The sequence below is a fragment of the Salmo salar genome, chromosome ssa29 (assembly GCF_905237065.1).
Source record: "Salmo salar chromosome ssa29, Ssal_v3.1, whole genome shotgun sequence".
NCBI lineage: Eukaryota > Metazoa > Chordata > Actinopteri > Salmoniformes > Salmonidae > Salmo > Salmo salar.
In genome coordinates this window covers 22890165-22906125 of record NC_059470.1, presented here as the reverse complement: position 1 = coordinate 22906125, position 15961 = coordinate 22890165, and the positions used below count along the sequence as shown (strand labels likewise).

The 15961-nt window shown below is 43.6% G+C and overlaps 1 protein-coding gene across 1 annotated transcript in view; it reads left to right on the top strand.

Moving 5' to 3' along the window:
- Positions 1 to 15897, top strand: part of LOC106590359 (heparan-sulfate 6-O-sulfotransferase 1-B) — a 96750-nt gene extending 80853 nt beyond the window's left edge. Inside the window, exon 2 of the mRNA XM_014181297.2 lies at positions 12857 to 15897. Within this exon, the coding sequence (XP_014036772.1) occupies positions 12857 to 13568 (712 nt within the window). The 3' untranslated portion in view covers positions 13569 to 15897. The remainder of the gene's footprint in view (positions 1 to 12856) is intronic.
- The last annotated feature ends 64 nt before the right edge of the window (positions 15898 to 15961 follow it).

The following is a 15961-nucleotide window of genomic DNA, read 5'->3' as shown; positions in this document are numbered from 1 at the left end:
GGGGATTCTCTGCGGTTACCAAGCAAATGCTTGATTTTGGAAGAAGCTAACCACTTAGCTAGATAGCTAACTAGCTACTAAATTGGCAAACCAAATGCACAACTGAAGAACATTTACCACATTAGACTGTTAGCTTATAAGATATCTAGCTGGCAAACATTTAGTTGTGAATTCCATACTGTAATTATATCACCCGGCGTATGCTGCATGACAGTAAGTGACACAAGAATCCGGTGCCGTCATTGTGTGCTTGTAAATAATCACCACGTGTCACGTGACTGGGGGACTACCGTAAGCTACATAACAATGTGACAGGTGAAATGAAGAATGCAATGTTCTTGATCTCCTAACGTATTGCTCAATTTGACTGCAGGTATCTACTTAAAAAGTAGCATTTAAATATTCACATTTATTAAGACTTTCAACAGTATTGAAAAACCATCCTGTGGCTTTTTCCAAATACCCCAGTATACGGTATATAAGGTATACCACACAAGCCTAGTTTGCCCAAACTGTCAGAAACCGTCTCAGAGAACCTCATCTGCGTGCTCCTCGTCCTCACCAGGGTCTTGACCTGACTGCAGTTCGGCATCGTAACCGACTTCAATGGGAAAATGCTCACCTTTGATGGCCACTGGCACACTGGAGAAGTGTGCTCTTCATGGATTAATTCCTGTTTAACTGTGCCGGGCATATGGCAGACAGCGTGTATGGCGTCGTGTGGGCAAGTGGTTTGCTGATGTCAACGTTGTGAACAATAGTGCCCAATGGTGGAGGTGGGGTTATGGTATGGGCAGGCATAAGCTACGGACAATGAACACAATTGCATTTTATCGATGAGAATTTGAATGCACATAGATACCGTGTCGAGATCTTGAGGCCCATTGTCGTGCCAGTCATCCGTCGCCATCACCTCCTGTTTCAGCATGATAATGCACGGCCCGATGTCGCAAGGAACTCTACACAATTTCTGGGAGCTGAAAATATCCCAGTTCTTCCATGGCTTGCACACTCACCAGACATGTCACCCATTGAGCATGCTTGGGATGCTCTGGATCAACATGTACGACTCCGCCTTCCAGTTCCCTCCAATATCCAGGAACTTCGCACAGCCATTGAAGAGGAGTGGGACAGCATTCCACAGGCCACAATTCACTCCCTGTTCAACTCTATGTGAAGGAGGTGTCATGCTGCACGAGGCACAGTGGTTTTCTGATCCATGCCTCTACCTTTTTTTTGTAAGGTATCTGTGACCAACCGATGCATATCTGTATTCCCAGTCATGTGAAATCCATAGATTAGGGCCTAATGAATTTATTTCAATTGACTGATTTCCTTATATGAACTGTAACTCAGTAAGATCTTTGAAATTATTGCTCGTTGCGTTTTTTTATATTTTTGTTCAGTGTAGTTTTAGAATTAAAGTATAATTACAAAAACGTAGGCTACAGTCGTCTCCTGCCGCAGAATAAATGTCCCCCGTTTCAGGCACTTAAATATAATTATAATTTGCTTAGGCTGTATACCATAGAATTAACAGTTTGCTCAACAAACTGAATTGTAAACAGTACATGATTATTTTTTTTAAATAATAACTAGCATGTCACAACACTCATGCAAAAAGAGAAAGGCACTGAACATAACTGCATCTTTTGTAATAAAGTCAATGACTCAATATAGTTTCTAAGTAAAAGTGTAATACCAAACCCCAGGCTACATGTTCAATCTCTTGTCTATTTAGAATCTAAGATCAAGACTGTCTATTTAAAGGAAGTACTCCCCCCTTCATATCTACAGTATTAAGGCTGTAGAGAAGGATCATCATTTCTATTTTGTATTTATCTTTGAATGTTAATGTTCATTCTCTATTTAGTATCTATGATCAGGAAAGACTATTTAACGGAAATACTCCCCTCCCTATCTGTCATTGTGCCCCTCTGCATCTCCATATCTACAGTATTATATTATGGCTGTAGAGGAGGCTCATTTGAGCCTAATCTAAGATGACATGTTCCACTGGAACGCAGAGTAGAAAGAACAGCAACCTGGAAGATGTTACTGTGTTAATGATATGCGGCCATCTTGGTGAAGTGCACAGGCAAGTTGTGGTAAATGTATTAATGCTCTCCGTGATATCAATATCACCCAACCCATTATTTAGGCTATGGGCCTATTGATGTTCTAATGGAGATTCTTTGGTATCGTATTTCTGTGTTGAGAGGTTGCTGTCCAAATACCTCACAATGGTATTATCATTGATAAACACAGAATAAAAAGAATCGCAATGTTCAAGACGAGTCAAGTTCCGCAGTTCACACTGATAATCCCAGAGAAGCACAAAATGAGCCATCTTTTAAGGATCTACTTAAAATGCACATCCAATACCATTTGTCTTCGATTCCTATAGATGCCTTTTTATCTCTTTCTCAAAATGGACACTGATGAAGCAATAGTAATTCAAATGGCCTCGGGATACAGACACTTCACTCCCTCTCACTTACTTAATGCACTCCCGAAAATCTAAAGCGCTTTCTTTGAGAGAAACTTTCCGTTGAGAGTCAACAACGCTGTTGTGTTCGACAAGGCCTCTGAAAGGCTATGTAAATCCTTGCTCTATATCCCCCACGTTCAAGTCAAGTACTTCTGGCCCCCGAAAAGCTGAAAAGAGACTGCGTTTTGAGTTGTTTGCTGTTGCGGCTGAATGCTTGGTTAGACGCCCTGAAGCCAGTCTGTGCAGCCTCTCGCTGTAGCCTAAAAACCACGGTGTTACTTGCCGTGTATCCCACTACCAGTGTTATTGATGTGTTTTCCTTTGAAATCCTGTGTTCCCGGGAATCTTCAAAGGGTCTTTTAATGGGTTTTAATGTGAGGTTGGAATTAGACGCCTCACGGTTGCGGCGGTGGCAGGTTTAGGTGTAACTAACCCAGTGGTGCTCCACGAAGTGTCTCTTCCCCCAGTGTTGAATTATTCAGCGCTGCTCTATTTTCACAGTTTCAAAATGCCAGCGGGGTGTTCTTAGTGGAAGACGAATAGAGATGGAGAATTGTGTGTGGGTGTGCCTCACTGCCTGCATATGTGCCTATGAGGTGGCCTTCTTCACCACTAAGTCCCTGTCTGGCGACACCAGGCTGCATACTAATTGAAATACCATGAAGACCCAGCAAATACAAGGAAAGTGCACGTGTGGATTGGACGATGCTACGTGTCCAGAACCAGTCCGAATCTAGTCTACCTCCTGTCTGTTTCGACTATCTCTCATCTCTCCATCTGTGTTTTTCCTTTCTCCTTTCTTTCTTTCCTTCTTCAATCTGAAATGTGTGTTGAGTGCCTTTAACATCTGGCCCCGGGCCCCCAGAGTCCTCTTCAGCACTGAAGCCCCACTCAAATCCCTTAGACTGTCATCTCTCCTATCAGTACGACAGGGCCTCTCTTTCTCTCTCTCTCTCTCTCTCTCTCTCTCTCTCTCTCTCTCTCTCTCTCTCTCTCTCTCTCTCTCTCTCTCTCTCTCTCTCTCTCTCTGCGGGTGCATCGCAATAATCTAAGCTGGCTCATCTCCTCTCTTCCATTTGCACTGATGTGGAAGAACCTGACAGGGGAAAGGACATGACACTCATACACAATCCATGTCTCAATTGTCTCAAGGCTTAAAAATCCTTATTTAACCTGTCTCCTCCCCTTCCTTTACACTGATTGAAGTAGATTTAACATCAGGGATCATAGCTTTCATCTGTTCAGTCTATGTCATGGAAAGAGCAGGTGTTCCTAATGTTTTGTCGACTCAGTGACAGTTTCCAGATCACTGCAGATGAAAGAAAATAGAGGAGAAGAAGCTAATTTAGACTATTGAAATACACACTTGCTCTAGGACTTTACTAGCCACAGCCCCACAGACCTCTCATCTGCCCATCCTTCTGAGAATATTACCAGCTGGACAGTGTTTCCCCTGCCATTGTATAGGCAGGGCGAGCTCCCCTGCTAGATCTCTTGCCCCCCACCTAAAGGATTGCACTGTTGGTGTCAGAGGCCCTGGATGTTGCCACAGAGGCCTTTGCATGTGGCCTGGAGAAATGAACTGGGGATGAGACTGCAGCTGGGTGATGCTGAGGTTAGTCAAAGGTGTCACACTTAATAGTAACCAACTTCATTAGGATGTTGTAGTAGGTGCATTTATTTTGTTCCCTTGCCGTTGTATCCGCCAAACTCTTTACCTCGGAACAATATATTCAGGTGTTGACGTCATGCCAATTGAAGACGACATCAAGGCAATTCAAGGTGGACAACCAAGGACTTCATTACTTTCTTGCTGTCCCTTTTGGCGCTGACGTCCCGCTTAGAAATGTAGTGCTTCCCCTGTTTCCTGTTTGTCGTGTAGAAAATAATTAGTTTAAAATCTAGTCCCTATGGAACCGGAGTGGAGAATGGGTAATCCTCCTTACCCAGAGAGAGCTTGTTTTTCTGCAGAGAAAGAAAAGAAGTGAGGAGTGACTACAGAAGTGAGGAGTGACTACAGAAGTGAGGAGTGACTACAGAAGTGAGGAGTGACTACTAAATATCAGATGGGAGGCTTAAGAGACATCCCACTTCGCCTCGCACACACTCCGTAATATAGTCTGTCAATGACCTACTCTTTGAGAAACACACACATACATTTATATCCACAGATTTACACACACAGACGCGTTAAACAACATACTGAAACCGTAGTCACACATATAGACTACACATCAAATAGGCTAGTGGCCAATCCTCAAAAAGGCCTTTAGTTTTTGATACCCCTAGTTTTTGCATTTAGTTTTTGATAACAAAACACAACAATTTCACATCTTTAATGTCTCCCATTTTATGAAATGGATGGTTGTGGGGAAAATATTTTACTGCAAAAGTGGTTAAATTGATAGATATTGTGACATGTCTGGCTGGATGGGGGTGGGCAACATAAACTCATGTAACCTAATATTGCAAGCTCTAGTATTGCAGAAATTGGAATACAAGTAGTCAGTTGTCTGCCCTACATACACAAACAAACCGCATTAGGAGATCTTAATGCTTCTTGGAAATATAGACCTGTAAACACAGAGATGCAATAGGTGGAAATATCAACTACAAATGATTTATGATGAATGTAAGCTTTACTTTTGGGTAGCTGATAAATAGACAACTTTCCAAGTCAAATGTGCTGACATTCAGTGCTTGTTGGGCCTGCTAGACAAAAATACATTTAGTTCCATGTTTTTTGATGATGTAGTTATTGTAATCTAATGGGCTTTAAGGAAAACAAGTGGGCTGTGACAGCGAAAACTGTCATTTATTTTCAGTCAAAGGTTCCTCTGTAGATGTTATGTTAAGCTTCTTGCAATTACGTTAGGAGGCCCCCCTAGATTTGACTGCCACAATACCATTAAATGGTGGTTTAATCACCTGTATTTACATGTTTTAAATGAGACATCTTTCAAATTTGTGTACTCTACTTATGACCTGTACTCAATAATATTTTTGTCCAATACAGCTATGTTGGGTATCCAGTAGGCCTGACCATAATGACACTCAAACACCATTGTCTGGATATAGAAAAGGCAGCTGACTGCTTGGCATGGCAACACCAAGTATTCCAAGTCACGAGTCTATTCGAAGATCAATGAGGCAACTGGGAGGCTCCAACGGAAGGAAGGAGAACCCTGGGCACCATCTGTGTTATAACCTGTACCTCCAGGATTGGGCTCTTAAGTCACCTCGTTATTATTTAGAAGTGAGCTTTGATTCATTGCTAGTCCGGAAAAAGGCTGCCTGAATCCAACATGACCTTCCACTGGCTCGCTGCATTTGTGATGCGCATTGGGACATTGTCGTGCACTCTTATGCTGTTTTGGTTGAGCTGTCTGCCCTGTCCTCGATAGGCCCGTGCCACCATCAGTCCTCCCCTCTGGCAGTTACTAGAGACAGAGACATGTCAGAAGGCCATTCACCAGCCAAGATGCCATCTGGAAAGTGCTGCTGTGCATTGCCCTTATATGCACCTATTTTGTTACCACCCATGGCTGGCCAGCACATGTGACTCCTGAAGAATGAGTTCTCATGCCGGGGTGACTCATGCATTGATCTGGGAAACTGTGCACTAATCCCAACACCCCTATAAGGACATAATGTCATCTTTGGCAAACAAGAGGCCACTTAGGATGGTGGGACTTATAGAAAGATGCTGTATGTCATTGTGTATGGTGGCTGGGGATTGACTGGGGGATAGTGGTCTTTATGCCCCGTGCTTGATCAGCTCTACCACCTCTGCAACCCCTTTTTAATTTTCATCAAAGGAATCATTTTCAAATATATATGTGGCTGGAACTGTGCTCATAACCAACGCTTCATAGTCTATGACCTACACTCTAAGTAACCTCTAGGAAACCTGAGGTCACCCTCAGGTTCTGTCACTCTCCTCATGTCCTACGGTCCTGACCCCAGACCCTAATCACAGCCAACTACTCATAGTAAATATTGGCCAAATAATCATCCTACATGACTTCCAAAGGAATATAAAGGAAAATGTAGGACTTTACCTCCAGGACTTTTGCCACATTCAACATAACAAACTCTGGTCACTCTTTATTTGGATAGTCCATCTGCTCTACAGATGTTCATACTATCTGCAACTGCTTGCAAAAGTTACGGTTAGTGTTAGGTTCAGAATAAGGTTAAGGTTAGAGCTAGGGTTAGTGGATGGTTAGTTTAAATGTTTCTGATTAGTCTGTAGAGCATCTACAGATGGACTAACCAAATAACCTGTTACCAAAACTCCAACCACACGTCAATTAGGTGTTGGAAAGATCTAAGGGAAGATCTGATTCTGACAGCTCTTTCACAGACTCTCTCTTAAACAAGTGGACAACCAACCATTCCGCTACTGGAGTAGATTTAGATGTTACTGGGACCCCCATTAGCCAACGCCAATGACTACATCTAGTTTTCCTGGGGTCCGACACATAACGAAAAAGACAATGCAGAAAAAAATACTTTACAATTTACATTTTAAAAACATTATCAAAGACTTACACGTATAGTAAGACTTACACGTTATAGTTATTTTTTTTAAATTTAACTAGGCAAGTCAGTTAAGAACAAGTTCTTATTTACAATGACGGCCTAGGAACAGTGGGTTAACTGCCTTGTTCAGGGGCAGAATGACAGATTTTTACCTTGTCAGCTCGGGGATTCGATCTAGCAACCTTTCAGTTACTAGTCCAACACTAACCACTAGGCTACCTGCTTCCCTTATACATGCATTACTGTTATACATTCAGGCTGAGATAACATTCCAGTTAGTTCATGGGTCTCGTTGGCATTGAAGCGGCATCTGCCTGAATCCAACTGTTGTAGAAATGGAAACTGATCACCTCGCAGCCCTGAATACCCTGCCAGCCATACAGGAAGGATACTAACCTTGTCGCTGCAGCTTGCCCAGAATGACCAGTTAGCTGTGCAAGCTGGTCAGGCCCCAGAACTACAACCACTACTGGCTACTTTGTCTACTCACCCTGTTAGGACACACTCGTGTCCTGTAACCTCAAAGACGTTGAATCCACCTTGCACACTTAGTTTCAGAGGGGAAAAGAGGGGACATGTTCCAGCTGTACATATACGCTACTAGAGTGACTGACTGTTGTATTACAGGTTGCTTTCCTGTTACTTGGTTATGCTACTATGTACCTGTGTTGTGAAAAACATGAACACCATCTAGTTGGCTTCAGCTTTCCATACACAGCGGAGGCATGGCAGTGCCACTCACACTTCTTATACCAAGAGACGTATGAAACCCTTCTAAAAATATATCTATCACATTTACCCACTTTTGCAGTAAAATATTTTTACACAACCATCCATTTCATAAAGGGGAGACATTAGAGGTGAGGAGACATGGTTGTGTTTTGTTCTACCTCGGGTAGGGGTATCACATTTTTTGGAGGCCTTGCCACTAGCCTAAAAAAAGTCACATGGCCATAGAAGGGACACACATCCTCAAAGCTAATGCTAACAGGATGCCACTGAATCTCGACTTTCCCCCAGCCCTCTCTCCTAACCCCATGTTTACCTGCAGTATCTTATACTTTTCACCCATTTGAGCCACGCGCCAAAGTGCTCGAGAAAGCAAAATGGTGACTTCTAGAGAGATAATGAAGCAGCACTACTTCAGCAAAGTGTCAGTCAACAGAGCTAAATCCTGAGCCGTATGACCAGCCTGCTACGCCTCAGTAATAAGGCTAAAGCCTTGGCCAGTATTAGTATTGACTGGCCGCGCGTAAAGCGGGCAGGTAGGTAATTACCAGGTTATTGGCTCATGCAGCCATCCTCTAATGCTGTCGGGGCATGCACACGGCTGCCCAGTTTAATCACTGTGGAAACAGGGGGAGTTGGGTGATTAAAAAGGGGGGGGGTCTATCAGTAGTCAGGACTCGGCCTCGCACCAATGGGCTCCAGGGGCCTGCAACACCATAATGACCTCATAGGAGAGAGGAATGGAACAAGGCCTCTCCCCTTGGCAGCAAGAGAGATGGGAAGATAAGCAGGAGATGGAGAAAGAGGGGTGACAGAGTGAGATTAGAAAAGAATGAGAGAAAGAGAAAGGGAAGATTGGTGGTAAGTGGACAAAGGGGAAAGAGAGGAGTGTGAATGATTTGGGGGAAGGTGAAGAAAACATTTGGGCGACAGACAAAAAAAGAGAAGAAGAAAGAGAGAGATATTTTGGAAGTGAGACGGGTTAGAAGGAAAATACTCCTAATTCTCCCTCTTCTCTCCTCTGTATCACTGCAGTGCACCTCTCCCGCCCTCCCTGCATTGGGACTTTGGCTGAAGTGCCTTTGGTTCTGGTCCAGATATGGCCGGGGGCGGTGGCGTGTGTGTGCCTGCGCGGATGGCAGGTGAATGGGAGGATATGTCATCGTAATGGCTCTGTGTAATGTGGTGTCACGCCGTGTGAGGAACAGGCACCATTGTAAAAGGGTGCCTATGCTAGCATTATTCAGAGGCTTGCACAGCAGCAGCAGCACCGGCCCCGGTCACTCTCCTTCCTCCTCTTTGCCATTTTCAATCTTTCTCATTTCACCTCGTGCTGTTTAATTTCCCTTTTCATTCTCTCATTCTCCTCTGTCTCTTTTGTCATGGTTATATTTAACGTTTTCTCTTTCTTCCTTTTTTGAAGCTGTCCTCTATTTACCCCCCCACCCCCTTTCCCGCTCTCTCTCGGTTCTCTTCCCACTCTTTCTCTTTAACTTCCTCTTCGTGTAGCTGTTGCCTCCTACTGTGCATATCTTAACATCAACATTGCTTGTTCTACTTCTCTTAATCTCGGTTTGTCTTTCATCTTTTCAACCAAAGGCGGCCGACCTATCGTCTTTAGGTTGTTAATTAGAGAACTGGTTGGTTTTTAAACTACCACTTGAGACTCTATTGCGTTTAGTGTTACCTAATTGTTTGAGAAACACTACTCTGTCCATCTATCTCACTCAATGTTGTGAACATAAGAAAACATGGCCTCACTTATCTGTTTAGAGAACACTTAAAAACGGACGTCACGCGGCTGAGTGGCGTTTCAAAATATTGTTCTATGGATATCTCTTGCGATATGGATATTGGACATGTGAATTGATGTGAATTCAATTAATTGTGCCGCCTTAATGCGTGTGACTTAATTTACTATACAGTAATTGTAAATCAACATGTTCTCAGTGATTCAAGGAATATTTTGTGCATACTGCCATCAAGTGGCATTGTTGTGAATTACATCCTACCTAATACTGTGCTGCATCCAAGTGTCTGTTTTTAAATGTATGTAAATTGTAAAGTATTTTGTGTGTAATGTCTTTTTCTTTATGTGTCAGACCCCAGTAAGACTAGCTGTCAATGTTGGCGTTGGCTAATGGGGATCCTAATCAAATCCAACATCAGTCATGGCTGGTCTACTACACAAATAACATGTGTGTGTTATAACACTCTATCCATCTTGTGAGACGCTGTCATGTTTCTGAAATACCTATCTTGTGGCAAATTGTATCATTATTGCTATCCCATTAGAATAGCGCAGTCAGCAGTTTTGGCTGATAGATACTACCAGTATTGGGCCCATCCATCAACAGTGGTGCAGAGTTGCTCCGCTGTGGGTGGCTGCAGGAGTGCGACTTCATCGCCTGCTGTGTGGTTGCTTGTGCGTGAATGTGAGTGTGAACTAGATGGTCTGTGTGTGTATGCAAGAGAAAGACACATGCACACTCAAATACAACAGCATGGTGTCTAGCAAAAACGCAGAGAGAGAGCAGACACACAGTCTCTCTCTCTCTCTCTCTCTCTCTCTCTCTCTCTCTCTCTGTGCGTTTCTCTCTTTCTGTGCGTCTCTCTCTCTGTGTATCTGTCTCTCAATTGTTTGTTTTTTTTCAATTCAGTTTGCTTTATTGGCATGATGTAACAAAGTACATATTTCCAAAGCTTACTTTGGATCTTTACAATATTAAAATAAGAATAATCAAAATTGTCAACAGGACAACAGTAACAACAATAATCAAGGGTCAAAATAACCATTGAAGAATAACAATATCTCTCTCTCTCTGTCTCTGTTTCTCTCTCTCTGTGTCTTCTCTCTCTGTGTCTTCTCTCTCTGTGTCTTCTCTCTCTGTGTCTTCTCTCTCTGTCTCTTTCTTTGTGTGTCTCTCCCTCTCTCTCTGTGTCTGTCTGTGTGTCTCTCCCTCTCTCTCTGTGTCTGTCTGTCTCTCTCTCTCACTCGCTCTCTGTGTCTCTCTCTTTCTCTTTGTCTCTTTCTGTCTTTATCTCTCCCCCTCTACCCTCCAATTCCAATCCCATCATATCTCATTCTACCAGGTGTTCTGGTGTAGTGAAGGCCGCCGGGGGGGGGGATCCTGCCGTGTCGTACACTCTGATTCGCTCGCAATGTTGACTGAGCAGAGCGCTAATTTGTAATGAGATCAGAACTCCCACTTGTAACCCACCTCCAGACTCCAGGTCTCCCCAATCCAGCTCAGCCATTCATCAAGAAATGCTCATTTTTTTCCCCTCTCTCGCATTAGTTCCCCCTCTTATCTTCTCTAGTCATACCAGGGGGCATGGCAGGGAGTTGAGGTGTGATACTCTATTCTACTTTTGTTTTTTGCATCTGTATGCTAAAGGGGAAAAACTACTTTTAAAAAAGTGAACAGTTGTTTTGTTTCTCAACGTGAGAATGTGTCGTCTTTTCCACACCCAATTCTCTCCAATTATACAATAACTCGCTAATGCGGTCAAGTCCCCTAGAATTTTCCTGAGAATTGCGAAAACCCCAAAGGCCTAGAATTCCAAACTCAAAAAGTATTGAACCATGACTACTACACTGGTACTAGACAGAGGTGGTCGTGATTGGACACGGAATGAGAGACGATAAGAAGAGTAGTTGTCAACCCCTGTGTACCCATTCGAAGACCTGAAAGTCTGACCTTTTCACCTGCACCTGCCCCTCTGTTACCTGGCACAAAATGGCCGCCTTGTTGCGTCGCTGTCTCTCTTTTCCAGCCAGGGGTGTAAACTAAGTAGCAGTTGGCTCTATTGTTGATTGAATTGAACTTGGCATTACTGTGCCCACTGTCTCTGTTTTAAAGGTTGTGTTATGACCCGGCAAATGTAGATAAGAGTATAGGGATCACTCTGAATCATTATCAGACCCCGTCTCCAGCTTTCTAACCCAAATCCTATTACCATGGTCTGTCTGTTTTGCTAAGGCAGTGACCCTTGGCTGTTTCTCTACAGTCAGATTGAATCTTAATGTTGTTATGACATAAGTGCAGGCCAGACAGTGGAGTTTAATGGGAGGAATAGCGAACAGTTTGTTCATCTGGCGTGTAAAGGAGAACAGGGTTGTGTAGGCGGGGGCTATGGATGTTGGGGTCAGGGTTGGTCAACCACAATCCACACACACACACACAATCCACACACACACACACACTGCCCCCCGGAGTTGGAATGTATTTACTGTTGTCTCTGTGTCTGTGAATGTCTGGCTCCCGCTGCAGAGCAGTAGAATACCACACCAAGGTCAGGCCTCTCGCCATTGCACGACAGGTATTTCTGATTACACAGATGCAGAGGAATGTTCCGCCCCTGTTTTTTCTCTCTCGCTCTCCCCATCTTTTATCCTCTGGAGATGATTGTTTCAAGATGTGCGTCACTCCAGGTCTCTGGGTTGGACCCCGTAGCCCTTGAGGTCTGGAATTTTTGCTATCTGGTTAAGCGCCAACGATAACTTCCCCAATATATCAAAACCGAAGTCAATGTCAACATTCGCTGCAGTGATTTGTGATGACACGAAGCACCCCTGATTCTTCAGACTGCCTCCCCCCCCCATTTGAGTACATTTATACATTTCACAGGTGTGCTCTTCATAATTCACTTCAGTTTTTGACAAATCTTCAAGTAGAATGTGCATGGAAATCTTTACATGGTCACTGTTGATCCTTGAAGGCTTCCGTAGTTCATCTCATTTTAGTCATTTAGCAGACACTCTTATCCAGAGTGACTTACAGTAGTGAATACATACATTTCATTTTCATTTCATGCATTATTTATTTTTATTTTTTTGTACTGGCCCCCCGTGGGAATCAAACCCACAACCCTGGCGTTGCACACACCATGCTGGCGTTGCAAACACCATGCTCTACCAACTGAGCCACAGGGAAGGCGTGTTGAGAAGGTCATAGCGAAACCAGATTTGATCCTGCTGACTTCAGTCGTCACTGAGTCAGTCGTCACTCGTTCGTTTTTTCTTGAAATATCACTGTGTCGATTTTGTTTTCAGTCAGTAAGTGTGTTTTCCTCTGTTGTGTTTTGCAGGAAGTTCTACTACATCACCCTGCTGAGGGACCCTGTGTCGCGCTACCTGAGTGAGTGGCGCCATGTGCAGCGCGGCGCCACCTGGAAGACGTCCCTTCACATGTGTGACGGGCGCACGCCCACGCCCGAGGAGCTGCCGCCCTGCTATGAGGGTACGGACTGGTCCGGCTGCACCCTGCAGCAGTTCATGGACTGCCCCTACAACCTGGCCAACAATCGGCAGGTGCGCATGCTCGCCGACCTCAGCCTGGTGGGCTGCTACAACCTCTCCACCGTGCCCGATAAGCGGCGCTCGCAACTTCTCCTCGAGTCGGCCAAGAAGAACCTGCGCGACATGGCCTTCTTCGGTCTGACTGAGTATCAGCGCAAGACGCAGTTCCTGTTCGAGCGCACCTTCCGTCTGCGCTTCATCCGCCCCTTTGTGCAGTACAACAGCACGCGGGCGGCCGGCGTGGACCTGGACAATGACACGGTGGCGCGCATCGAGGAGCTCAACGACCTGGACATGCAGCTGTATGACTACGCTCGCGACCTCTTCCAGCAGCGCTATCAGTACACTCGGCAGCTGGAGAGACGCGCGCACCGCTTGGCGCTTCGGGGTCGCGGTCTCGACCCCCGGGATTTTCTCAGAGATGAGGGCGGTATGGGGGGCGAAGGGACAGCCAGGCTGCCCACAGAGGACTACATGAACCACATCATCAACAGGTGGTAGCCCCCATCCCAGCCACCCACCTAGACACCCACTTTCCTGACCTCCCCATTGTCTGGTATGGTGAGGTTGCATCAGAGTGAATGTTTAGGACAGTTGAAATTTGGCACTTGTGGTTTGGGAAGGAGACAGTTGCAGAGGATTGGGTGACTTACCTATGGACTTTGCATGAGCCAAGCTGTGGGTTTCAGACCAGACGATATCCCTTCTAGCTCCTGGATGACATAGACGTTTTGGTCTTCTTAGACTATGTGGTGAGGTCAGATATTTGTTATTGGAAGCCGATGATAAACCTGAGTGACCCTCTGGAGTTCTAGAAGCAGCAACTGTCTCTACACTCCTCAGATTTTCCTTTACAAAGTAAACAAACTTGTTTTACTTGCCGTTCTATGTCTTAGCCCACAAGAATAACCTATGTGCTTAATAAGTTGTTTGAGGAGTTTCAAAGCAGTGAGATGAGAAATTACCTGTACTTTGGGCCAAAATTATTTCAATAGTGTCTAAGCAAAGGACATTTCCGACAAGCTATCTTTTTATTTATTCAATTGCTTTCTGATCATTTGAAATAGATATTTTTCCAATGTGAGAGACTATTTGGCCCACCTCGATATACAGTATGGCACTTGTAAGTGATATAAAGTCATGATTGTCATAACATACTCATCAATTTGCTGAAAGTTTACTAACATGTATCAAAGTTTAGAGCTATATCTTAATATAAATGACGGATAAACAGATTTTTTTTTTTTTACACTTGTATGTTTTTACCATTTTGTCTGAATGTCTATGAAGAGGCCAGTCTCTTTGGTTCCAATGTATTTTAATTCACCCGTTGGATTGTGATCTGTACACTAAAGGAGATGTACATGAATGAGAAGGTAAATGATTGACATGAAGGTTTGTCATGTGATTGTCTAGGAACATTTTCGACCACATAATCTACATACATGCTCAACAGGAGACGGACCGAGGGTCTCATACTGAAGGGAGACACTAAAAACAGGAAACACTGTCGTTCTTATTACTTGTACAAAGTTGTGTGTGTGTGTGTGCGCGCCGCGCTTTTGTTTCTGTGCTTTCATGCTCAATACATTTCCCTTCTCTGTTTGGGATCAAGTGTGTCATTTAAAACCAGAATACAATGAACATGTGTAATGGATGGATTATTAGTCGAGGTTGCCATGCTCCACAAGATGTTTTATTTTTAATAATGCATATTTAAATGTCTAAAAGTGCAACAGGTAAAATATTAAAGTTGAAGAATGGACAGCCTCTTGCCAACCACAAACTCTTTTTGTTAATAATCTTAAACATTTTTTAAAATAGAATGATCCCCTGGAGAACGGTGTGTTTAATTAAAATTCAAACACAATGGGTATGGACATGATATAACCATTATCATTAAATACTGCTGTATATGGAACCTCCATATTTGTCCTATTTATAATTCTGCTCATAAAGTCTCCAATCCAACTGCAAATACTGTGATCTCACAGGCATGGCCAGTGCTAAAAACAGGTCCACATCTGAATGTTTTGGGAGTGTTAAGATGCTAAGGAATGATTATTATTATTAAGGAAATGTGGACCAGTGTGTGCAGATCCTGCAAATGACTCATAGTCTTGTCTCAATAGCAGAATGTTTGTTTGAGTGACTTATACTTGTGTCCCAGGGCTCATAAGCAACCATTTCACGGTAAAGTCTACACCAGTTGTATTCGGTGCATGTGACAAAATAACATTTGATTTGATTTGACCCTCTCCGGAGCGGTCAACAATGGGTTCCAGAAGATTTCGCTGATGCAAAGTATTTTTTATCTTATTTGGGAAAGATCGTTTTGGGGAGGATTGGTTACAAATTGTGTGTGTGTGTGTGTGTGTGTGTGTGTGTGTGTGTGTGTGTGTGTGTGTGTGTGTGTGTGTTGGACATGTTTAACTATACTTGTGGGGACCAGAAGTCCCCACAAGAATAGTAAACAAACAACATTTTGACCAACTGGGGACATTTTGTTAGTCCCCACAAGAAAAAGGGATATTTCTAGGGGGTTAAGATTCAAATTAGGGGTTAAAGTTTACGGTTACGAGTTACGGTTAAGATTAGGGAAAAGGGTTAAGTTTAGGGTTAGGGAAAATAAGATTTTATGTGTGTTTGTGTGTCCCCACAAGGTTAGTTAAACAAGACTGAGTGAGTGAGAATTGAGTGATGTAGGACATTTGTAAACAAAGTCTCCGGTCGGTTTTACCCATATTGTATTATTACTGTGAGTATTTCTGTTCTTCATGCAGATTGGATCTTCTATTCAACAATAAAAAAAAAAAAATATTCCTTTGTATTTCAGTCTCTGCTCCTATTCCTTGTACTCCGGGTAGCATCATTTGTACTCAGAATGGCAGAAT